Source organism: Zosterops lateralis (assembly GCF_965231275.1).
Source record: "Zosterops lateralis genome assembly, chromosome: 19".
Classification (NCBI taxonomy): Eukaryota; Metazoa; Chordata; class Aves; order Passeriformes; family Zosteropidae; genus Zosterops; species Zosterops lateralis.
Window position 1 is genome coordinate 6630784 of NC_139779.1, and position 26337 is coordinate 6657120.

Sequence of the window (26337 nt, forward strand, 5' to 3'; positions counted from 1 at the left end):
ACAAGGCCCCCGAAACAAACAACATGCATTTCATGTTTGCACCTTTCTTGTATGTTGCAGCCTGGAGAATCCCCCTTACAGACATTAACACTAGAACAGTTACATGAAGTGCAGTGATACAGTTAAATAAATGCAGTTACAGACAGCAAGTCTCTCTGATGTCTCTCATTCAAGATATGACTCATTGGACCTGACTGAACCCAGATGCAGCAAACATTTACATTTTGGAACAAATCAATTTGAATAAAGGAATAACCATTAGGTGGATGCACCAAGATCACCCAGTTAAAAGTCAGAAAACGCTTCAGAATTCAGTAATCCCAGGGCCAGTGGCAACTTTTAACTTTCTTCCAGCTGCAAAAACCATTGTTCAAGAATCTGGAAATTCCATGACTTGCCATTTAAAAAAAATGTGCACACAAGATGTAAAATCCCACATTAGGGAAGCCAAACAGCAAACACACTTCGCTGGAAAGAAAGGATTTTGCTTTCCCAAGCTGACCTGCTGGTGGTATATCCAAGTGTATCAGACAGGAAGACTGTGTTCTACATGCAAACATTTTGCATAACACTGTGTGTGTGGGAAAGAGATGGATTTGTTCCCAAAACAGAAGACAGCCTCAAACACTGGTACAGCCTGTAATGCCTCTTCCTTAACCTTTATAGACTCTCTAACTTCTACTTCATCATCCAGCCTATAAAACTACAGAAATCCAATGTTACTCAGTGCTCCTGTTGCTTCTCAATCCTCCTGCCATGCATTAGCTCAGACACTCAGCTCTCACTCAGCCCTCCCTCCCATCACAGGACAGCAGAGGCACCAGAGGAGCCAAGATTTGGGTGGACCTACCGCTCAGGTCGCTGTTGGTGATGCGCAGCGTGGCGTTCTCCGACTGCAGCGAGCGGTTCTTCTCCAGCAGCAGCACCTCCAGAGGCTTGGATGCATCCTAAAGGAAACCAAAAAGGGGGAGGTTTGGTTCTCAAAGCATTGAGAATCTCACTCAGGCACTAAAAAAGGATTTCAGAGGGAAAAAAAATATTAAAAAAGCCACCCCAAGTGCTCGACTGGTCTCTGAAGGCAGTGGGGGAATTCACTGGGCACAGATCTGCAGGAATCTCTCCAGGCTCTGATGTGAGCCATGGAAGAGATTCACTGATTAATTTTCATTGTAAATCATTCATCAATTCTGCATTATTTTGAGATGTGTAATGGAACGTTTTCTTAATCTTACTTATTTTTAAATGGTCCTGGCACGCTTTCAGTTTAAAAGCTGTAGACTTCTTTTAATCTGATTAAAACAGGAGTTAAGATTATATTATTCCTTCTAGGTCAACTGACCCAAGCTAAGCATTTCCTTGACATGCTGTGTTTCAGCAGAAACAGTTTGTTCAAAATAACATCAGTCAGAGAAACCTGCTATTTACTCTCCCCTAAATACCTAACCCTTGATCATTAAAAAAACCCATTGAAAATTAATCCCAGGACATCGATATTCAGTTCGGATTTCAGAAACAGGAATTTAATTCATAACCTTTAAACTGAAGTAAGATTAATTTGCTGGCACAGCAGAGGTTTCTCAGTACTCCAAGGTTTGTTTCCTTTTGTGAAAAGAAATTTTCAAGGCTAACAAATACTTAAAAATGCTGAAGTCCTTGCACTGTGTGCTGCTCGTACACCACCTCCAGTATCTTTAAATGACTCAACTTCACAACATTCTGGTTTATCTACTCCAGCACAGCTGAAACGTCACTTTGTCCTTGACCACTTAAATGAAATTAACAGGAAAAAAAGTCCAGTTCAGCTTTTTACATAAGAAAACATCAGGGAAAACAAGGATGGACCCAGAAGCCTCAACATCAACAGGAAACTGTTGATGTCAACACCAAGGAATTGCAAGACAAAATTCTTGTTAATCAACTGAGCTGCTGAATAAGTAAGAAAACAAAAGTAAGTTCAGTACCTGCGCACCAGAGCTTTCAGATGGTGCAAACTCCATGGATTTCAATATACTGTGGAAGGCAGAAAAAAGAAAATTATTTTCTATTTCTCCTTTTCGTAACAGCTCCGCTAATGAGCATTAACATTATCATGTCCTGTTCTCCAGCAACACCACAAGTGATGACAACTTTCCTTGCAGTAACACAATCTCCTAATGAATACAGAATAACTCCTCAAACCAGTTATTGGATAAGAAAATTTTCTCAAGCATCATCTAAATCATTCCATATGCAATCCCACCAGGCCAGTTTACAGCGTAAATTTAAAGGTTAATAAGGATCTAACATTTTAAGCTGTCAGAAACTATATAAATTTATCTGTGAAGCTGGAAGGGAATGATGAAGTTGTAGCAAAGCAACAAAATAGGGGAATCACCACCACACTACAATGCTTTATAGGATATACACCAGCTCACCAGCAAGGAAAATATGCACAAATAATTTTCCAACCAAGGCACTACAGGCTAAAAGGCAGTTTTTCATTTTAATAACCCCCTCGTTCTATGGCAAAGGGAAGACAAAATGGCCCAATACTTCTTAAGAAATATGAAAGATCCAAATATTTATAAGTACATTAGGCGAAGAATCTGATAGTCTCATTGTCAGTATTTTATACAAATAGCGAGTGGTCAGAGGATGTCTCCCTTCAGAGGCTTTAAGTTAGAGCTGTGTTGTCTGGCAAACCAGAATCTTACAGGAATCCAGACTTATTACTGTGCTTTGCTGGATAATTTTTTTTACAATCAGCCTGCTGCAGGCAGGACATGAACTTCCTCAGACTGAAGCAATAAATGAGTTCAGCTTCTTACTGTACAAAGACAACATTCATTTGGTGAAGAAAAACATATAAACACATATAGATGGTGTTTATACAGCATTTGTCATGTATAAAGCACCAGGAACTCTGTGAGCAGGAACAATCTATTTAATCATGTATTAAACTGTATTAAAAGCTGTGGATCATGTATTAAAGGTTTTGGAATTGCTCCTGCAAGTGTCAAAGACCAGGCTGGATGGGGTTTGGAGTAATCGGGGATAGTGAAGGTGTCCCTGCCCATGGCAGGATGAGCTTTAAGGTCCCATCCATCCCAAAATGTTCAGTGATTCCATGAAATGTGGAAACTGAGAGGAAAAAAAGGCAGAAGTCCAGTATTAAGACACAGGAACTAGTTCTGGATGCCACGAGGAGTTAACCAGGCACCCATTAACTGCCTGAACTTGTTCCTGGATTAATCCAGAGTTAGATGTGCATTAAGTGACACTCTGGAAATCACGTCGCTGGGCCATTCAAGATCACTCAAAGTCACAGCAAACACATGGGAAAAAAGGTCTATCTGAGAAAGACACCTCATGTATACCTTGCATCTGTGCATACTCATTGCACACAGGGTTAATTCTGACAGGCCTCCCTAAAATATAGTAATTAATGAAGCCACAAATTTCTGGCAATCACTTTCATTACATGGCATCACTCAGTGTCACCTCTTGCCTGGCTCTAGAGGAGAGCCATCACTCCACACACAGCACATAAAGTGATGGTGGGAATGTGCAAAAACAACTCTTTTGTGCTATCAGTGGACTCCTGCCAGCCAAGGGGAGAGGCTCAAGTTCTCAGAGACCCTGCCATCACTTTGACATCACAGTTGTATGACTGAGGTGGGAAACCCCCAAAAGCCAGTGTTTCTAGGGACACCCCTTTGGAGGCACAGCTCTGCATCCCAGACTTTGAGGTGCTGGGGGAGATAAATGCACAGAGACTCATCCAGGGAAACCCCAGCCACTGGCAGGTCACTGTTTCCATGAATTCTGCAGGGAATGGCCTCTGCAGGGACAGCCAGTCCTACTGCACATCCTCATGATGCCCAAATGAGGAGACCCATTTGAATTTCAAGCCCAGAATTTGAACAGTAAATTATCACGTGGCAAACATCCCGTGGGGAATCCCATTTCAGCTCAGACCAGTTGTGTCCCCCACTTACCACACGTGGCTTTGCCATGTGGAGCAATCCAGCTGCATTCCAAACACCTTCCTTCCTCCTGGATGAAGCTAAACCAGAAAAAGCTGCTCTCTCCCAAAAGGAGCAGATGTGAGTGGTGCCCCCAGAACCAGGCTGACAATGGTTGGAAGGATAAACTTGTTTATGGTTCTATTTGGTTCTCCACCCCAAGAATCTGCCTCTAAAGTCCCAATCCTGGCATCCCTCTGCTTGCACATGTTGATGTATTTTGGTTCTGAGCACCTGCTGCCAGCTGGGACCTTCAGGAAGGATCCTGAGCCTTGTAGCAGCTGTGTTTCCAGAGTGATTGGTGCAGGCAATGTGTATTCTAACCTTGGCTGGAAACCTACTGACCTCTGCCTACCTGAAGGGGATTCTTTGCTAACTGAATTAACTTTCTGACAATTTCACAGGTAATTTCCTATATAGTTGAAACACAAAATATACTTAAAATGAAGCTGATGGCACCTCTAATTGCCCTAAGAGGAATATTCACTCCAGCAGGTTCATTTTCTAAAGAATGTAAAAGTTAAACATGTCAAAAACGACTCTCCAAATGTGTCACAAAAGACACATTCTCCTCAGGAATATGAGGAAGCACAACGTCTCTTCTTTGGATTCCAGGAATATCTTTGCCCATGAGATCTTGACTCAATCTGTGGCTCAAGATCAGTTACCTGCTTTTTAAAGGAATGATCTTGTGACTTAAATCTGCACATCTAAGGAGACTTGAAAGATCTGACTGCAAAGCAAAGAGTGCATTGGGACAGCTCGACTTTCTGTTTGTCTGATCCCGACTGCAAAGGCAGCAGGGTCAGCGCTGTCGTGCTACTCGAGAGGGAACTGAGAGCACACACAGAGCTCTCAGATCTCAAAAATAGCTTTAGAAGCCATTGGGCACAAAAGCCAAGGCAGAAAGTGAAGAATCCTCCCATGCCAGATCTTGACATGGGCCCACCTAAGTTCCTCCAGAGTCAGAAGTTGGCTGATATTGAGACACCTCGGCCTCTAACATCCCAGGAAGGATTAAGGAAAATACATCAGTGCCAAAACACCTAAAACTATTCTCTTCCTGCCTTACTGACAAGATCTCTTTTCTCTTGGTGCAAATGTTATGGAGCAGTTAATTTCTGTCAGTGTTTCAGGGCACAAGGATTCAATGGGAGGGCTCCAGATTTACAGAAACAGACTTCTCCCAGTCTCATTTACAGCAAGTCTCACTTTAGATCACAGCGTCACTGCCAGGGGATGCACATTTAGCCTTCAGCACAGCTTTTGGATTAGATGGAGCATAGGAATGGTGTGAAGCAGCTGCTTGGAGGATGCAGCATTGCAAACATCCTCAGTGCTCTCTTGGAGGGTCTCAACCCTCAGACCATCTCATGGGATGGTGATGCACTCCAAGGCTCTTACAAGCCAGTTATCAATCCACAAATTAGGGATATAAAAGCTGGAACAGCTGGGAAAACAAGGTTAATTTACTGGTACCCAACCAGGGCCACTTCCAGGAGAGCCTCCCATTAATTTCACTGCAGGCTCATCCTGAGCAGAAGCACCATATGAAGGCTCCCGTGTCACAGCTTCTCTCATCTGCCTTTCCCTCTGTCCTCATGTAAGTCAGTGTTGTAAAAAAAAGTAAAATTAAAATATTGATATAATCATCAGGAATACAGGGTTTGCCTTTAAAGTAGAAATGCAAAGTAAGCCTTAATGAGTATATTCAATGAGTATATTGGATTCTTGGCACTTTAAGTCTGGCTTTAAAGTCCTTGTCCTGTTGTATTACACTTTTGCATTAAACCAGGCAGGGTCCAAAACTCATTTGTTGTTTCAGCACATTTACATTTAATATCTAATGCAAGAAGCTGGAAGGCTGTGGCCTTATTTTCATTCACTGCTTTACATATGAGGACATAAACTGGCTAAAACCTGAAGCTGTTCCCCTAACTCAGGAGAGGACATGGATGTATTTACCCCCAATCACTAAGCGATGATGCTATTTTGAGCCCAGGTAATAATCAGGTAAAACGACCACAGAAATGGTCAATTCATTTAATTTAAGTGAAAATTATACCCCTACATCAGGGTGTGCTGCAGCTGGTCGTGAACCAGAGCCTCAGCCAGAGTGGCTTGAATAAATCAGCACCAGGGGCTGGGCAGTTGTGGGGCTTGCAAATCCAAATCTGCTTTCCATATTCTCCAGGGACGTGTAAACAAAAGCACAGGACTACCAGCTTCATCTGAAATACCTCATTAAACCAGGGAATGGGTTATTTCAGCCTTTTTAAAACACACACAGAGAAATGCCAGAATGATGAAAGAAGAGATGGGAGTTTCTCGCAGTTATTTAAACCTTGACACTAAACATATTTCCAGTCAGAAAAGTTCTCTTCTGAACCTGACAGCTTATCTTGTTATAGTTTAAAATGAGGCTCTTTTAAGTCTCTTAAGAAAATCCCTTGAAATAGGAAGGGGCTGTTTGTGGCTCTAGTTTAAAACCACAATATATTAGCAAAAATATACAGTGAAACAAGCCCAGCATTAAACTGGTAAGTGCTGAACACTGGCAGGCAGGAGCAGAGAAAAGGTACCATGGCCAAAGGCTCTGCATGACACACCTGGTCCACAATACCCTCAGGTGTTGGCTGGAGATTTTTGAAGAGTGGTCCACCTAAAACACCACAGATTTTGAAACTTTTTACCCTTTGTGGACAATAGTTTTAGTGGCTTTTCTTCATGGACATGTGTTTTATTTGCTATTGTGATCCTCTGCTGCAAGAAAAAGGAGCACTCTCAGATATAGCAGTTCCACTGGTTCTGGATGCAATTTCTGCCAATATTCCCAATTTCCTCGTCTTTGTGGTTTTGACTGAATTCTTTATTGTTCCAAGAACACAGATTTGTGGCTTCATTTAACAAGCACTGTTCAACCAGAGTTTGTGAAAAAATTATGTAAGCATTTAACACTTACTTTAATTCTTTCTTAACCTCTTCATAATCAGCCTGTCCTTTCAGTTTTTCTTCCAGTTGCTTTAAAAGAGAGAACACGGATTTAATTATTTACATTGTTGTTTTTTTTTCCTGCAGGCTTTGAAAATCATCTTCAAATTATTCCATAGATACAGCAGCGCACAAGTGAGGGTTAATGACTCATACCTAATTTACATATATTAGAAAACAAACTATAACCAATTAAACGTAAACACAATTATACCTCGCTCATCCTTTGTTTACAGAGTGCCAAGCATGACAGAATTCAGTGGGTCCCAATTTGGCTGTTTGCAATGTCACTGTCGTGTGTTCAGGGAAGAGAATTGGGGATGAAGGTATTAGGTAAAAAAAAAAATAAAAAATGGGGCAGCTGAAATTTTCAGGGAGATTGAGTAAACAAGCAGGATGCTTTGGCACATACTGTATTCTTAATAGGACAGTTCTTGATAACCTTATCTACATGATAAAAAGAACAGACTGAAGGAGCTGCTGTTGACTGCAAGGCTCCTACAGCACCTCGGGCCCAAACAGAACAGCTGTACCAGGAGGTTTTACAAGTATTGCTGACTGCAGGAACTGCTGTGGTTACATGCCAGGCAGGGAGCACCAAGGCCACCCCACAGCAGCTCTGCCCCACCCAGGGTGGCCTCAGTGGCTTCTCCTGGCTCTGAGGATGCCCCAAAGGCTGAACCAAACCCACTGCCACAATCCAGAACATGATGCCACACACTTGGACCTTACCCAGCTCCCACCAAAGTGCTCATCACTATGGAGTAAATGCTTCAGGAGGCCTAAAACATAGTGATACATAATTGATGCCGTTGCGCTGCTCACACAAGCCACCGTCCATTTCAATCGTTTCTTTGCTTAGTGCAGGCACACCTGATCTGAGCAAAGAACAGAACTTACTGGCTTGCAACTTCCATGGATAAATTCAGGCTAGTTCTGCTTCAGTTCATTTTTGGTGTTAAAATTGGCACAGAATCCCAAAGGTCACGGGAAACAGAAATAACGCAAGGACGTATCACCTCAAAGACAGAGAATCGACTTTGAAAAGGAAAGGAAAGGAATAGATGACATGAAAAAAGAAAAATAGGACTTTATATCCAGGAGAGACTGTCTTCAGGGGAGAAGGGAATTCAAGAAGGGAATTCAAGAAAGCAATTCAAGGGAATTCAAGATCCTACACCCACTCTGGGCTCCTTGTTGGATGCAGGAGGAGGGCAGTGGAGGGCTGCTGGGAACTTGGACAATTTTAGCAAAGCTGTTTCAAATGCAGCCCCACACAGCTATGCACCAGTTCAGCTATGGAGGCATGGAGGCAACAAACAGAATTGGGAGCCTGTTCCCTGTGCTGTCTTCCCCAGTAAGTCAGTGTGTGGGTATCACCCATCTCAGAGCTGTACGAACCCCAAATTGATGTAGCACAGCACCCGCAGGACAGCAAATCCACACTTTGAGCCATCTCAGTAATTTAAATGAGGCTTCTTCAGATGCCAGCAGCAGCATGGTGGGGCTTTGTGGGACCTCCAGCTATCCTACCACGTTTTAAAGGATTTCCTACCCAGCCCCTAGCAGCTCTCACACTGCTGACATTTCTGCCTTCCCATTAGCATGGATATTAAGGAGCAGTGACAAAGTGGACACCCATGTTATCAATTCCACAGCCCTCTCCAGGTGCTGTTCCTGCTGTCTGACACCACAGCCCAGCATCCTCAGCACTGCTGACAAGAGGAATCTCCCTGCAGGAGCAGCCAGGCCCTGCTCAAGGAGCAGCTCTTAATGGATCACAGGAAGTGCTGCTCAGTGTGGAATTTCCACTCTCTGGGACTCTGATGAAATGAGTGGCCTCTTAAAAAGGTCTCGTGCCCCAGTGTTGTCATCAGTGCCTTGTGCAGTCATTCTGGTTGTGTTAAAAAGAAAAATGAAGTGCCTGTTTTAGCTACAACAATAATTTGGTGGGGTTTTTTTTCACCTGGAATAAATACAGGGCAAATTTTAGTAGTTTTTTCTGGCATGTCCTGCCTTGTCAAATTCCAGTTATTGTCTGGAACCATAGGAAACACTGACTTTGCTTTAGAGAGTAAGCACAGTGCTTCAGGTGTTTTGATGTAATTAGGAAAATCCTGGTTGATGTGACCAGGAAAATCCTACAAATTTTAAAGATATTGGAGGTTTTGATGATTTACAACACATGTTGAAATCTCATTATGTAGTCCCAGGGCCTGACGTCTCATATTCTGAGGAGGGTGAGCTACAACAGGCCACGAGTTCAAACAGCTTTTCAAGCTGCAGCTCAACACTGAACAAAACAGAGTGACTTCAACAAGAGATCCAGGTGTAATTTTTAGTGCATCAGGTCAGGCTGGAGAGGGATCTTTAAATGAAACCAGTGAGTCAGAGAGCCCTTGGTACTGGGAGGAGACTCAGCATCACAGCTGAGAGTTTTCCAAGTGGTCACAGGCAGTGGGAGGACCTGCCAAACCCCAAGATATCCTTCTGCTCTCCTTGGTCTTGTCACTTTGTCCTTCTGTCTCTGTTTGGTGCTCTACAAATCCACTGCAATTCACCCTTTCCTTAATTCTGTGACTTGCAACATTTTGGGCCTTAGAGCAGAGGAGCTTTTACAGTAGGAATAACTGGCAATTTACACCAGTTTTTAGTATAAAAAGGACCAGAAGAAATTTAAAACAAACAATACCCTGAATTAGTAAGTTAGTTACTTATGCAAGAGTATGTTAAGAAAACAGCCTTTTGTAGAAACACATATAAAGCATAGAAAAGCTCATGACTCTCATTTTAATGCAATCTGTATTAAATGTAATTCTGTGCAGGGAAGTGCTATACCCTTGCAGAGTATTTCTGGGAAATTTAGGTACAAAACACCAGTAGAAAAAAATAAAGAAAAAAGAAGAGATATTGACAAAATGCAGCTGTTTGGCACTCTCAGGTAGTTGTGTGCTGCTACAGCAGTCTGACAACCAGCAATATTTTACTTTGGATTGTATAAAAAACACACACATCCATCATCCCCAAGTACCTAATACAGAGATTGTTGCCATGGAAAATGTGCACCTAAATATCTACTTTACTAAACAATATAAACTAACAACTGAGGATGCAGTGCCCGTGTGGAAACAGAGCATTTAGGCACTTGGCATCTTCCCAGTCAATGACTGTTTTAAAATGTATTAGTATGGTAATTGTCTCCAAGAACCCTGTAAAACGCACAGAACACGGGAAAACAAAGGTTCAAGCTGTGAGACAATCTGGAGGAACTAATATCTTGCACTAAATATCAACCTGGTTAATTCAGACAAAATATATTCCAACGACCTCCAGCACACAGAAATGCAGGAGCCAGAGGGCAGGAGGAATGGGCTGGTGGCTTTTCTGCACATTAGATTTGCAAATATTCCACGTTAAAGAATCATCTTGCATCTGTGGTGTGAAGGAACCCATGTCAGAGCATGCAGAGATTGGGTCCCTCCTCATGTTATTTAGCAAATACAACCACTACTGTATTATTAACTGAAGTGGCACAGGTAAACAGCAGGAGCTTAAAACATTTAAATAACCATTAGATCAACGTTGTAGTTCTGTTTAGAGTGATCAACTCATATTACTGAATTTTAACTGGGGAGCAGGGATGTTCTAGAACCCAGCCACAAAGGGTTAATACAATTAGAGTGAGAAAACTCTTGTTACTAGAGGACATGTTTTGATTATTAGATCAGATGAAGATAAAGAAGCAATAATTTTGAAAGTATTTCTGTATTGTTTCATCAAGTCATAGAGTATTAAACAATTCCCCCAAGATACAGGTTGAGAACATTGCTTTAATTTGTGAAACTGTGAGTTGTTTTTTTTGTGGAGGCAACCATTAAAATCTCTGTTATTTCAGAAGCAATTCCTCCATAATCAAACAGGAGATCAGCACATCATCACTGAGCTTTGGTGCTTTGTACAACCTGTGCCTGGCACAGCCTTTTCCAGCACTTTGGGGTGAAAGGAAGTATTTGGAAATATCTTTATAGTCGCAACAAATAAGGTTAAAGAGGGTTGAAATGACTAAAACTTTATCAATAGAGGCACTACATCAGACACTATCAACAGAAAGCTAAATACAGAGCATTAGCCAGGCAAGGCTATGAGAAAATGGAAGGAGATTACTGAAATGGAAATCAAAGACTTGCTCTGTCATTTCTGTGATCCTACTCCCTTTGAAGTTAATGGCTAAACTAATACTGACCTCACCAGGAACATGCTTTATTCCAAGAAAATCTGTCAAGTGCAAGGACTCAAGATATTTTCTATCAGGCTTTATGAAAAAGTAAAATTTAAAAAATCCCTGGAACACGGGTGTAGCCAGCAGAATGTGTCCCTCAAAACCAGGGCAGCTTCTTTCCCCCTCAATAAAAGTGGTGCCCACATGGTGACAGGTGGGCAGAGACTGACACTGTCAATGGAGTTACATAATAGGTGTCCTTTGCTCCACTGAATTTTCATTAAAATTCCGCAAAGCTGGCTCAAGACAAGCAAAAAACACTAACTGCAACACTTCAGCCTTCACTCCTAACAGGTCCCTCTCCATGTGAATTATGCTCCACCACAGCAAAACCAGTAACTGCTAAAAAATGTCAGAATTAGAGCAATTTGTAAGAGTTTCAATTGAACATTAAATCATCCTGATAGAGCAAAGCTGCCCACGCCACAGTCAGAGCTGAGTGGGAACTATCAGCCTCCTGCTCTCAGAAAACTCTCAGACTATCAAACCTGCAGAACTACCAAGTCTTTAATGGAATAGATAAATTTATCTTGTTTACACTTCGGAGCTCATAGATGGAACAATGAAGGAGAGCAGAGTTACAGGAAACTGATTCATACCCCACGTCAGGAAACATTTCTCATGCTCACCCAGAGATCAGAACTGTGTGGGCTCAGCACAGGGAAAGTGAAACTGCCCAAGACAGAGGTAAAAGGGTCATTCAGAGAATTCTTGGCTCTTTCTTCTGGTTCTGGTGCAGTGCTGCTCCTATGCAAATGAGTATAGGGCTGGACTGCTGATTATAAATGGGAATTATTGTGCAGCAAATACACAGTTAAAAAATAATGAAATGGTTATTGAAGCTAAAAGTCCTGATTTTGCTTGTTTCAATGCCCTAAATGATACACTTCCCATTTCCAGTGGAGAGAACTGGAGGGAGTAGCAGGGAAATTCAAAGATAAACCAATTCCTTGCAAACCTTCAACATATATAACTGGAATGGGAGTTGAAAGTTTGAAAATCTAAGAGGGATTTTCTGTGCCTTTTCAGTTCAACTGTTCCCTTACATATCCATGGTCAATGTATGTTGGGATTTGGTGGTGACTTTAATCCCAAAGGTGGCCTTTAACATTTCAAACCAGTAAGGATTGGGCCATTCAGAATTTAAAAACACTGTGATCCCTTAGAAAACAATATATCAGGGGGGTGGAATGGGATGGGTTTGAAGGTCCCTTCTAACTCAAATCATTCCATGAATGCCACAGAAACCAGAATTCAGCCAGTGGCTGAGGACCACAGGGGAACTTACACAGCAAACCCCAATATCATCATCTCTGAGACATCCTTGGTGCAGAACTGAGCCTTACTTTGAGAGTGCTGTTCTTGGCTGTCAGCTGCTGCTCCAGCTGGGAGATTTGGCTGCTGGAATTCTCCCTCAGCTTGGTGAGGCTGCCCTGGAGTCTCTGGACATCCTCCACGAGCTGGGCGATCTCGCGCTCCTTGGCAGCCAGCTCCACTTCCAGGCTGGAGCGTGTCAGCACCTCGATGGCCTGCTCCTGCAGGGAAAGGAGGATTAGACCACAACAAGGTAGGAGAGGCAACAAACCTAAACTCAGGGTAGTCTGGCAAGGAGCAAACATGGCATTGGGTGGCACAAGAGACAGACAATTCCTAAGTGTGGGACTCCTGTGATGGACATTGGGAATCTGGAAGATTGTGGGCTCGATACTTTCTGAGCCTGAGAATTGCTGAGCTCTTCTCAAGGGAAACTTTTCAACAGTTTTTCTTTTTTTCCCAGAACAACCTTGTGTGAACAGCATTCCTTTCCCATAACAACAGGTGCTGTTTGCTATTTCTGTTACTCAGCCAATGGGAGAGATGTCAGTCCTATGGACCAATATGTGTCTTTTAGTGCAGTGGGCTAAAAGGGGTGAATGAATTGTAAATAAAACCTTCTGATTTCTACTGCCCTCTGACTGGAGTCAAACATCTTTATTTCGTGTCCCATTGCGACAGGAGATGGAACTTCCTACACCCCAGGACAGCTCTCTGGGAAAACGGGGAGAACAGAGGGAATAAATTTCCCTATTTCATTAGTGCACTGGAAAGATGCAGCCGTGAAAGTCAAAGGATTCTATTTAGATCTATTTATTATTAATAGCCCAAATGCTTTGACAACTATGAAAATCTCTGCTTACAAAATACTAATCAGATAAAATATTCTGAAGTAATGGAGCAGAATTTCTTAATCAGGAACGGCAGGGCCATGTGCCTGTGGCTCTCTGCATGCACACTGCACGTTTCAGGCAAAATTGTCAAAAATTGCCCCAAACTGCTACTTCCAATGAACTTGCTCCTTGCATGAAAATTGTTCATGTTAACAATTATTGCAAGCATCCCTCCACAGGGAAGAAGAGAGATGTGACAGCTCTAAGACAAGGCCATTCTCTCTTTGGTCACCACTTTCAGAAATTCCCTTTCCTAAATCTTCCTTCTTCCAGTTTCCCAGATTTTCCAGCTATCAAATCTGTCTTCAATTCTGGAACTTCCTCTCTGGACTGACTTCCTGGGAGGACAAGGAATCAGAGAGGTCCAGAAGAAGACAGATCAATTCAGAAAATATATCAGAGACTAACTGTACCACCTCTGTCTCCTTTTGTGCTGGGAGATTCCAGCTGTGGTGCGTGGGGAGCTCTGAGCCTCCTCCATGGGGAATGTGAGGAAAGCCTTGTGCCGATGATGGGGACACTGGGCAGCCCAAGGAGGGGCCCATATTCCATCAAAGAGCCCAAAATAAAGGTTAATGGTTAAAGGTTAATGGCTGTTCCTCAGAAGCAGCAGTGAAGGAGGAGAGAATACATTCAGCAAGAGGGAAATGAAGATGGTGAGCACCAAACCAAAGATCTCATCCCAACGACACCCTGACAACTGAAGGTGACACTGTAGCAGATTGAAATATACTCCATACCCTCTTTTCTGGGAATACAGGAGCAACAAATTCCCCTTTTCCATATCTTCTAAACATTCAGCTTGATTCTCAGTGACTACACCCCGCTGCACTCCCAGAAAGCTGCATGTAGGAACAGCAGTTAACAACGCTCTCCTATTACACTGAATTACACTTTTAACTTGAAAAAACCTCTAATTTGCTTGCATGAAACATCACAAGTTGTATAATCATCTGCTGCTTGTGCCTATTGAGACTAGAACGTAGAGTCTGAAATAAGATAGATAATGATCATTTTCATCCTGCAGTAGTTGTCATATTAAATATAAATGAAGTGCAGAAGTACTATTAAATACAAGAAAGACCTAATGTTAAAATAATGATAAGACTAGGACACGAGATAGGAAGAGGCAGGTAATTCAGAGTTACAAGTGATATTCAGGCTTTTTATTTTTTGTTTTGCAGCCTACTTGTCTATCTTTTGACTTCTCTGAGCAAATACTGGGTTGTATTAATAGACAACTAAACAGATCTGGAGGACTTATGGTTTGTTACTTGTTCTCTGCAAATGATTTTTAAAGGCAGCCATGTGTTCCTCTGCTATCAGTGTCAAGCACATAGAAGGGCTTGCAAGGGAAAAAAAGCAATGATTTCTTTTGTTTCTTAAATCTGCTGCTTAGAAGTAGACTAAATTTCACTTAATTGCATATTTACATTTAAATACTCCTATTTCTCCTTTGGCAAACAAAAATCAAAATAATCTGGCTGCTCATCTGTGATACCTGCTCACCCAGGGCCAGCTGGAGCCCTGTAACATCCCCCTGTGCCTGCAGGTCCCATCAGCAGCCTTGGCTTTATTCACAACCACACAGAGGAGGCAACAAGCAGGAGTATACAGGGTATCTTCTCAATTTCCCAAGGATTTATAGGTGTTTAGATACAGCCAGGGAAAACTGGAGTGGTACCAAATTTACTTCCAGTTTCTCTGACAGCCCAGACAGGGCTAAGGAGAGGCAGAGTGAGCAGGGAGCTCTGGGTGCCCTGGGGATGGAGCCCCGACAGGCAGGCACAGGCTGATGGCCACCAAGGCTCTCTTGCTGCCTCTCTTTCTCCTCTGCTGATGCCCTGAGCCATGTGAAATGATTCCTGGGAGTTGTGCTGCCCACCTGGAGCAGGGAGTGATGGATCACCACAGAGCCAGGTGACCTCTGTTCTTCCCCTGGTCTCCTCCAGCCACCAACCCCCCCAGAAGCTGAACCCCACCACCCTCCCCAAGGATCACCATTCCTTTTCAGTTAAAATACGACTTCAAACAGCTGTTTTTATAGCCGTGGGCATAAATTGAAGGAGCTGTACTGCAGGAATGTCAGAAACCTGTAAGAGTCAGTAAATATTTTCTCTCACCACATCAGGTGCCTTCTGGATCTGCGTAGCAAGTTGGAGAGATTTGTTAGCTGATGAGAGCTGCTCCCTTAAGGTCTCTGCCTCTCTCTGAGCCACCTCTGCCCTCTGAAGGAAATGAAAAGGGGTGAAAAGAGAAAGTACATTCAGTTTAACAACTGACAATTATTACAAGAACATTCATCAATTCATGCCTGACTGAATATAATTGATTTTCCTAAACACTCAACCTAATAAATGTTAGAAAAAAACATAGAATGTGATGGATTTTTATTTTAAACAGTACAAGGAAGAAATAATTGAGCGATTATGACAGTAATTTAACGCTAGGAGCAAGGAATTCCCTGCTGATACTAATGCTGCGGCCCACTGAATTTCCCAGACTGAATAAATACAAGTGGAAATGGAGTCTTTTTATTCAATTTCTTTCTATTCTCATAAACCAAGCAGATTTTATTGCAAGGCTCCTCATGGGAATAATTCTCATGGGTAAATGCTGAATTAAAAGATATTCTGACCACTCTCTCAAACACACATACAATGTTGTGGGCTGTCTTTCTGCAGTAATTATTCCCTAAAACATGAATTGTTAGATTCTGTTCTTTCAGCAGGTCTATTTATTCAACAATATTTAACCCTAAAGTGACAATTTTGCACAGCTCAGTTACCAGCTGCTGAGGATTTATGCAATAGCTGATAAGCCTCTGACTTGGCCACTGGTCAAAATTCCCATCTAAATATTGAATAATAATAGAAAGGAGAAAGTCAGAATGATGAGGGAAAATTGTCTGTACAAGAGTTTGGGTAGAGACAGATGGATCAGTAACTTCAGGCAATAAATAGCAGCAAACTCCTTTTCATAACTGTCTGTAAGCTTCTGTTAGAAATGGAACAAAACCTGGTTGTTTTACAATATACACTCCTCCTGGCAAGACTGTCTTCTGTCTTTTTTTAAAAATGTATTTTATTGTTATAAAACCACACTGCTTTCCTCCTTGAGTGATCACTGCTTTTTCCCTGGGCTACTCCATCCAAATCATGCTGTGCTTTCAGAAAATAGCCAAAATAATTTTCTATCTCCATTTCCAAGACCTATCACCGATTCTACCAAAAGCCATCAGCTGCCACCAGTGAAGGTCAAAACTTTTCTTGACCAGCTGATGGATCCCTTCCTTTATCGAATGATAAATTCCAACTGCCATTTTTGAGCCACCCAAACTGCCACAGATTCCTTTGGAAAACTTAGGTCATCTAAAATAGTGAATATAGAATATGGAGAAATAGAAAGTTTGTAGTGAACATAAAATTATAGTGAATATAGAAGTTATAGCAAATATACAACTTACAGTAATATAAAGCCTATAGTGAATATAAAACCTACAGAAAATAGAGACCCTCCAGTGAATAAGCCCCATAGCCCTGTGTGTGTGGTCTCTGACTTCCTCACCAGTCAAAGCAGACTCTGCATGTTTAATCAATGAGTAAACTAACAGCAATCAAATACTAAACGCATCATCTGCGCTATTTGCTCACAACATTGTATTAAATGATTTTGCACAGGTTCCACGGCTGTAATTAAAATGTGATTGTAGAAAGTACAGTGACGTGGCTCCAATAATCAGAGCAGGGGACACAACCTATTGTGTGCTTGGAAAAACGTGGAAACAGCAGCAAAAAAAGGCACAAAAAGAGGGATTTACGTTGTTTATGTGGCTGGATAATATTAGGAGAAATACTGAGCTAACAATACACATTGAGATAAATTATTTTCTGGTACTTTATTAGATGTGCAGCTACATATATTGATCTAATAACTGCAGAACAACTCCAGCAAAGCAGGACAAGTTACTACACTGTGGCACTTGCTCTTCCATCTAGTGCTGTATAAGTAATGGGTTTTGCAGCCTTGAGCAATTCTGCTGATGGCTTCCATTCAGTGCAGCATTGTTTGGAGAATCTATTCAGCTCGCATGCGAGCAAACCACAGAGGATATTGCTAATAGGTGGTACATCTGCATATACAGTGAGCTGTCAGCTGCCCTTTCTGCACAGCCTCCCCAGCCAATTCCCAACACCTGTTGTGATCCTCGGAATAATACCAGACAAGATTTCATACCAGGCATTGTTAAAAATACATCAGCGCAAACTCTGGGCAATTCTATTTGGGAAGTACTGGTCATTTTCCCTCTTTTTTATTCCCCTCTCACAGAATGGAAGCTTTTTAGAGCCAGAATTACAGATGTGCTCAGTGTCTGGAAAGCACTTTTGGGTGCTATTGGAATATAAATTATAAATGACACACAAAACCCTGTTAAAAGAATGGGAGTTTCAAATCTGAGCACTTACAAGTTTGGAAAAGCCAAGCCCGAGGCTGGTGCTCAGCCACCCCCTATGAGGCTTCAGGAGTGGGATGGCACCACACAGGACCTACTGTAGCTTTTCCAGTGAGATTTTACCCATTTTCCCCTGCTCCATGCAGCTCTGAGAGGAGCATGGCTTGGTGAGTGGCTCTCCTGCTTTGCCCTCTTGTCCTGTGTGTGACCCCTGCACTTCATCTGCTCCGAGCTAATCCCACTCTCCTCCTCTGCTGGCATTAATCTCCTCCTCATGGGAGCTGTGCTGCACCACCAGCACTCCTCCAGGACATTAATGACTGCACTGGCACCAGCCCTGTTTGCAGCTGTTTGGGTTCCTGGAGCCCCTGGCACATCTCCCTGCACAGCAGCCGTGGCTGGAGGCTCCCAGCCTGGCAGGAGCTGCCCCTGCCCCTTCCTGAGCCGAGACCCTGCGCAGTGCTGCGGTGCTGCTCCCCTGCCAGACCCTCTGGGTCTGCCTCCTTCACTGCCACCCTTCTCTGCTTGTCACTCTGTCCCCTTCCTAATTCATTTTGGCTGCTGGAAGCACCATTTCTGCCTCCTCTCTGCTCCACGGTGCCTTTAGCTCCAGGCAGGCAAACCCCAGCTCGTACCTCACACGACCTAATGAACATCCACAAACTTCCAGAATCAGCCTTACCCCCACGATTTCCTCCTTCCTCTTTTCCTCCTTGCTCTTTTCCTCCTTTCTCTTCTCCTTCTTTCTTTTCTCTTCTCCTCGTTGCTTCTTCTCCAAATATCCTCACCAAAGATCCTCCAAGTGTCCCTGTCCTGGTGTCTGTCCCCATTCCCTCCCCACCACAAATCCCTCTCCCCGTCCTGCTCCTCCCATGCTGGTGTCTCCAGTTGTGGCAGGAGCAGCCTGGGGAGCTTCTCCCCTCCCTGTGCCCCCACAAAACCTCACATCACACCCAGAGGAAGCAAAACCTGCCTGGTTAATGTTCACCCAGCCAGAGCAGTGTGACAGACTGCAGTGTCCCTGGGACAGGCACTGGCAGCAAAACCTAAACAAATTCAAACCAGATTCTGCTGAGTTTCTGTGAACTCTTTTTTCCAGAGAAATAGGCTGGCCAAACTTGAGGCTGTTTTTTAATTATTATTTTTTAAATTATTTTTCTACTTGAAGCAACAGAAGATACAGCCCTGAGAAAAAAGCAAACTCGTCGAAGTCCTTCCATTAAATCTGGGCACAGCAGGATCCTCACCAAAACAGCAAGAAAACCTCATAACATCTGGAGGAAATCGGATTTTTCCCCCCTAATCTTGTTCTTAAAAATGGTTAAACAATTTTTCCTGAAGTAAGAAAAAAAGAGTGCAGTCAGAGACAGGCACCCAGGATGGAAAATGGCTAAACCCAAGGAATCTTACACAACTTGGAGCCACTGGGAAGTTCAAAAAACCTTCTGTCTGTGTGGAATTGCCCCACTTCAGCTGAGAGTTACAGAGAGATTCATGGAGTCACAGAAAGGCTTGGGTTGGAAAGGACCTTAAAGCCCTTCCAGTGCCATCCCCAGCCATGGGCAGGGACACCTCCCACTGTCCCAGGGTGCTCCAAGCCCTGTCCTACCTGGCCTTGGACACTTCCAGGGATCCAAGGACAGCTGCAGCTTCTCTGAACAACCTGTGCCAGGGCCTGCCCACCCTCCCAGGGAACAATTCCTTCCCATTATCCCACCCAGCTCTGCCCTCTGGCAGTGGGAAGCCATTCCCTGTGTCCTGGCCCTCCATCCCCTGTCCCCAGTCTCTCTCCAGCTCTCCTGGAGCCCCTTTAGGTACTGGATATGCCCCAGCACAGTTGCTTTTCACCAGTCAGTGCTAAAACTCTTGGTTTCTTACTCCCAAATCCTATACACAGCCTAGAAAAAAAAAAACAACCCTCAATGATCAGTGACAGTCACACTAATGGCTTTGATGAAGCTCATGCAAAGCCAGTGTTGCCCAAAATCTTATTTTTCAGCATAGTTCAGTCATACAATTCCTCCTAATTCCTACACTGCTGTTTTCTAGCACAGAACTACATCCCTGGTAACAAAATATTTCAAAATAGTTCCATTTTCCTTCATACAGCAGGTAAATATTGTACTGCTCACAGTGGAGCCACGAGGTCACAATTGTAACACTGCTGTGTGCTTTCCAATTAAAAATAGAAAAAAAAAAAAAAAAAGCCTTACACAATATATCCAGTTTAAATTATTCTCCTTGTTTCCTGACAAGATAATGAATAGCATGAACCGAGTGCTCTTCTACTTACAGTAAAATGTTAATTTGATCAAGGACCAGTGGTGTGAACAGCAAAATGAGATACTTATGTGAAAAAAAATGTATAACCTTTCCCTGAAAGTTCCACTAGCCGAACTCTATTTCCTTATTCCATGCTAAATTCAGGGCTGTATGTGGGAAAATCTTCCTATGGGCGAGGAGTGGGTATTATCACAAGTAATTCTGCTGCAGTTAATGAGCCTGGTTATGGCAGCAATCACCACGCTTGGAGCTGACATTCAGACTTGCAAGCTGCTGCAAAAGCTGTGTTTCTCGGAGTACAACAATTAAAACACATTGGTTCAATGTGGCTTTAATTTCCTAACTTTTCAGATATAAAAATTTGCTATAAAACCTTTAGATGGCCCTAACTTCCACAGAACAGCAGTAAGGTCAGAAGAAAATCAGGGACATGAAAGATTTTTCAAGGCTCTGGCACCTATTTTTTCCAACAATGGAGAATTATAGGGAAAAAAAAAAAAAAAGGAAAAAACTCCACCAACCAGAAGAGGCTGGGTTGTCTTCATTCTTGTCTTCAGGCTATTGCACTTTCCTCTGTGTGCTGAAAGGCTGCCAGATAAATGTATTCCCAACTGATAGCCAGGCATTTGCAGGAAACTCATGTTTGCATGAAAATAATATTAACCATATTTTGCCTTTACAGAGAACTTCTCCATGCAAGGATCTCAAATGCCCTTTGTAAAGTAAATGTTATTATTTCCATTTTACAGACAGTGAAATCCCAGGATTGAGTGGATGACTTCATCTGCCATGAGGCAGTGTAACTTAACTGGATCCATGGAATGGTTCGGGCTGGGAGGGACCTTAAATCTTATCTCATTCCACCCTCTGCCAGGGCAGGGACATATTTCCCTATTTCAGGGTGCTCCAAGTTCCATCCAACTGATGCCTTAGGTTTTGTCTTTCATGTTTTTCAGGTTCTGTGCTGCCCAGGGATGCAGTTCTGAGCTCACAGTCAGTGTCACTCAGCTCTGCACACAGCAGGGACACAAAACAAATCCTTTTCCTGCTGGAGCCCAAGGACAGCTGCTACAAGTTTTCAGGTCCAAAAGCACAAACAAGGCTGGGCTGAAGGGAGGGACAAGAAGGATGGGACCTCACAGCCTGAAGCTGTAATTGGACAATTAAATCCCAATATGCAAATGAACCAAAACTTAAAAAGTGTGAGACCTTGTGAGCATTTGTCCATTTTGTGACCATTTTGTGACCATTCTGGGTCCACCCTTCATTGTAGTCCTGGCCAGGCTCTTGTCCTGCCCAAGGTGTACCCTAAAGGCCTTTCAATAAATATCTACTTTATTCTCCAGCTCTGTCCAGTCTCTGTTCCAGCTCAGCCTTCCCAAGGCATCACCACCTGGCCTGGAGGTCCCCAGGGCACACAATGAAAGCATCCAGTTCACTGCCAAAGGAGTCAAAAATAAAAGCAAATCCTCCAGCAGTGTCTGTGTCAGCCTTGGTGCAATGCAGGAGTCAATGCAGGATGAATTCCCTTCCCCATGGAAGTGCAAAGCTAAGGATGCCTCAGCAGGGGTGTGGTGGTCACAGCAAAGGCCCCAGAGCACCAGCACCACCTGCACTGTGCTGCACTTGTGCTGCTGAGTGAAAAGGGGAATTTATTCCATCTGCTGCTCAAAAACATACATATTTTATGGCAATCTCACTTAGCAGGAATATCTTTTCGAACCATTTTCCAAATGTGATTTGTTGGAGACAGGAAGGTGCCATACCCAAGGAAATAAAAAATAATCTTGAGAGCAGCATTTCTGCTAAAACACTCTGGCGAGGTTTTCGTTCTACTTTTATAGCAGACACTGTTTTATGTATTTTAGTGGCAGTTTGGCTCCAAAAAATGCTCAAATTCACTAACTCTTCCTCTACACACTTTAAAACCCAACACTACATTTCTGTGGAATAAATGATATTGATCCAGTCTAGATTCTTTAATAAAAGCTGCTATATTTTAGAAAGTACAGTTTTCTTGATTTATTGGTATTAGAAGTTTCTATATTTGACTTTCTTTCCCCAGAAAAAATAAGAAGTAGAAATCTGGGAGCACTATCAGCACTGTGAAGATGGAAAGAAAACCAATGGAAACATTGGGCTTTTCCAAAGGGATAACAGAAGAAAAAATGAATTAATTCCTCTTCTATAGCTTACACAACAGAGTCCACACACACACACAAAATAAGTCTCACATTTTCTTTCTCTTATCACTGTCAAAATCTAAGGATACCTATCCTTGAGTTTGCTTTTCAAATCTACATCCTCCCCTTTCAGATTAAAAGACAATAACCCAGGATCAAACAACTCTAACCAAAGTTCTCCTCTTTTTGTTCTAAAAGTGAAAAAGCAGTTTTTTCTTTACAGGAAGCTCAAATTCCAAAGCCCATTAGATTTTATTTTCTTTTAACCAGATGATCAATGTATAAAGGCAGAAAAGAGATCTGGACACATCAATGACATGAAGCCACAAATTTAGACCCAATATTAAAACCTTAAAATGAGTGCTGCTGTATTAAAAAAAATTAAATATATTTAATATATTTAAATATTTAAATATATTTAAATATTTCTGTTTTCACAACCTGGGAGTTATTCTTTCCAACAAAAACCTCTGCCTTTCTCAGGCACAACTGGCTGATTCCAGGTTCCTGGATGAAGTACAGAAACAGAACAATAATTCATTTGAATAAATTTGTCGTCCCAAAAGATTCATTTTGGCAGCAGAACTTTGCTGCCATAAACACTTACTGGGAAGGTGTAAACTTGAAAAGGTACAGGAAAGTGCTAACCATAAATATTTGTCTAAAATAAACAGTCACACAACTGTAACTGCTGTGAATGCAGAAATGTATACTGGAGCTTCATTAACTTCCCTGATTGGAAATTAGAATAGTCTGGGAATCAAACAATAAAAAATTCAAAGATGCTGTATCCCAAACTATGATAAATCATTTATTTTGACAAGTCCGGGTAGTTTAGTTTTAATTATTTATTCTTATACTTCGTAGCATATCAGAAAATATGCAGTGATTTATTGTGCAAAATGAAATCTTAATAAAACGAGTCCCTTCACCAAACTACAGCATTATTAAATCTTCATGGAAATGCAGGGGGAACTGGTGGGTTATGTTATCAAGTTTTGTCACTGAACTGCTGGGTTAATAAAGTGAACATGAGCCCTTCCTATTGTATTGGCTCTATTGTGCCCTCAGCTCCCGCACAGGATGAGGAGGGGATGGACAGGGATCCTGCAGCCACACCTCTCCTGCTGCCTGGGACATGATGGAATTGCATCTTTTACCATGAAACCAATGGGGGTTTTGGCTTCAGACCCTACATCCCTCCTAAAGCTCCATGGCAGCACTAACAGCTCCTCTCGAGGCAGCTACAGCTGCATTTTAATGCACATTTTATATTAAAAAACCCTCTCAGGACTTCCAAAGGGAAGGGTTACACCCACGTCACCCTCACAGTGAGGGTGTAACTTGGTGTACTCTGATCTCTGCCATAAAACCCCACTGAAGATGATGGATTAATGGCCCTGAGCTCCTGGAGGAGCAGCTGAGGAAGAAGAGGCTGTCACCACTCCTCATCTCCAGCACCCACCTCTGCTCCAGCCAGGGATTAATTTCTCCCACTGTTATGTTTTGTGGGAAAATTCAGTTTACACCTTGTGTTAATGACACAATGGAGAGGGAGGGAGCTTTGTGGTCACTGCCCCTCCCTCTCTCTGAGCAGAAAATTGCAAAGCTCATTGGCATTTAAAGGCAATTATTCTGATGAGCCAGTAATTTGTTCTGGGGTTGGTATCATGCAAAATAGCCCAGAAAGCTCCTGCATGAAAAAACTTGAGGATCCAAGTGAGAAAAACCACTGAGAGAAGAAAGGTGATGCTGCTGAAGGTAAGAATGGTCCCTGCTTCATCCCACAGGACATGGGGGTGGGAACCATAACATCAGCTCTGTCCCCATGGATTTAATCATATTTATGGACACTTGGACCAGGGTCAGAGAGCACATTCACCCCCTGTTCCTGCAGAAGTGGAGGGGGAAAGGCACTCCCCACATCTCAGGAGCCACAGAGGAGTCCTCACAACAGCAAAGGAAGCTGTGAAGTGTCAGCTCTGGATTTAAAAAGGGCAGTTATTGGGGAAGGCATTTTCAAGAAATGTCAGATATACAAATATTTACAATTTCCTTTTCCCACATTTTTAGTGGAAACAGGTAAATCTGTGCTCTGAATCCCAAGAGTTTGGGTCAGTGCTAATTCCAGAGCAGCAAAACATCACATCCACATCAGCAAGGCAGTCCCTGAACAAAGCAGGAGTCGTGCTGAGCACTACTCTTTAAAGGTAGCCTTAATAATGGGGAATGAGCACTTACTGAAATGGTAAAAGGAAATGTTAATTTAACTATTAAATACATAATTAGGTTAAGTACTTGTTTCTGCAATTGTAACACTTCAGCCTGATGCAAACTCACTTTCTGGCCTGTGCAATAGATTTAATTCCTTTTTTTATTTTTTTTTTTCAACTATGAAGAGGTAAAACACAGGAATTGCTGCTACAAAGATTAGATATAATTCATCAAAGTGTTTTATAAGGGTAAAGCATCACACAGGCAAAGGGGCTGAGCCATTGCAGCAGCTCCTGCCTCTCTCCAGGTGAAGCTGCCCTCCCCTCCTCCATCTCCTCCAAGGCAACAGAGTCCCTCTGTGTCTCATGGGGACACCAAGGGGCTCCAGCACAAGAAACACATGGAAATGTTGGAGCAAATCCAGAGGAGGCCAAGGAACTGGAGCCAGGCTGGGAGAGCTGGGGGTGCTCACCTGGAGAGGAGAAGCCTCCAGGGAGAGCTCAGAGCCCCTTCCAGGGCCTAAAGGGGCTCCAAGAGAGCTGGGGAGGGACTGGGGACAAGGGATGGAGGGCCAGGACACAGGGAACGGCTTCCCACTGCCAGAGGACAGGATGGATGGGATGTAAGGAAGGAATTCTTCCCTCTAAAGGTGAGGGGCTGTGGCACAGGGTGCCCAGAGCAGCTGTGGCTGTCCCTGGATCCCTGGCAGTGCCCAAGGCCAGGTTGGACAGGGCTTGGAGCAACCTGGGACAGTTTGTCACTGGTGGATCTTTAAGGTCCCTTCCAACCCAAACCATCCCATGATTCTGTGATTTCAGTGGCTTCTCCCATGTTCTGTTGAGCTGCCTCAAGTTGTTACATCCACAGAGAACAAATGTGGCCTCTCCATCCCAAATCCAGCCTTTCCTGCACTTCCTGAGCTCAGGGGGCTCAGTGAGGGGTCCCAGAGCTGCTGTTTGGGAGGGGATGGGAGCACAGCAGTCAGAGGGGGAGGAATAGAAGAGGGAGATGGGGAAAGGGGAGACTGAATCCCCTCCTCCGGCTTTCCAACAGTCAGATGAACAGCGTGCAGGTAAAATGTACAGTCAGATTTTGTAGAATTACAACCAAACTAAGGGTTATGCACATAAGCAGTTATAAATTTTACCTAATTACAAGAAAAGCACCACAATGAAGTAAAAAAACCCAAAAAACCCAAAACAACCCACATTGCAGCTTTGTACCAGCTAGATAGAAAAATAGCACTTCTGGATAAATAGGTATAATCCATTTTAGGAGGCAATAAGCAATTCAGAAATACCTGTTCTTTAACTACAGCCCCCTTTAGACTGAGGGAAAAAAAACCAACTACTGGCTAAATCACTGCAAAATGTACTGCCTTTGCAAAAATCACAAAATAATTCTACCAAAACATTTTTAACACCTACATCATTTCTAAAAAGTCTACACATTTTCAAATAATTACTAGCACTTTCATAAATATTTAATGCCGTCTACAAAAGTTCTTTGACAGAACTAAAAACCCACTGTACAAACACCAATTTGCTTTTTACTGACTAAATAATCAACTCAACAACTTACAAATACGATTTTGGCTTCATTAAGACATTGAGATGCTGGAGTGTGTCCAGGGAAGGGAACTGGGGAAAGGTCTGGAGCATCAGGAGTGGCTGAGGGCACTGGGGGGGCTCAGCCTGGGGAAAAAAAGGCTCAAGGGGGATTT

At 42.8% G+C, this 26337-nt stretch overlaps 1 protein-coding gene across 5 annotated transcripts in view; it reads right to left on the reverse strand.

The window, feature by feature from the left end:
- CUX1 (cut like homeobox 1) overlaps window positions 1-26337 on the reverse strand; it is a 271503-nt gene that overhangs the window by 73371 nt on the left and 171795 nt on the right. For all 5 annotated transcript variants that reach the window (XM_083875168.1, XM_083875167.1, XM_083875166.1 and 2 more), the window contains exons 10-14: window positions 15605-15709; window positions 12621-12809; window positions 6967-7025; window positions 1962-2010; window positions 851-947 (exon numbers count right to left, since the gene is read on the reverse strand). In XM_083875168.1, coding sequence (XP_083731294.1) covers window positions 851-947; window positions 1962-2010; window positions 6967-7025; window positions 12621-12809; window positions 15605-15709 — 499 coding nt within the window. The remainder of the gene's footprint in view (window positions 1-850; window positions 948-1961; window positions 2011-6966; window positions 7026-12620; window positions 12810-15604; window positions 15710-26337) is intronic.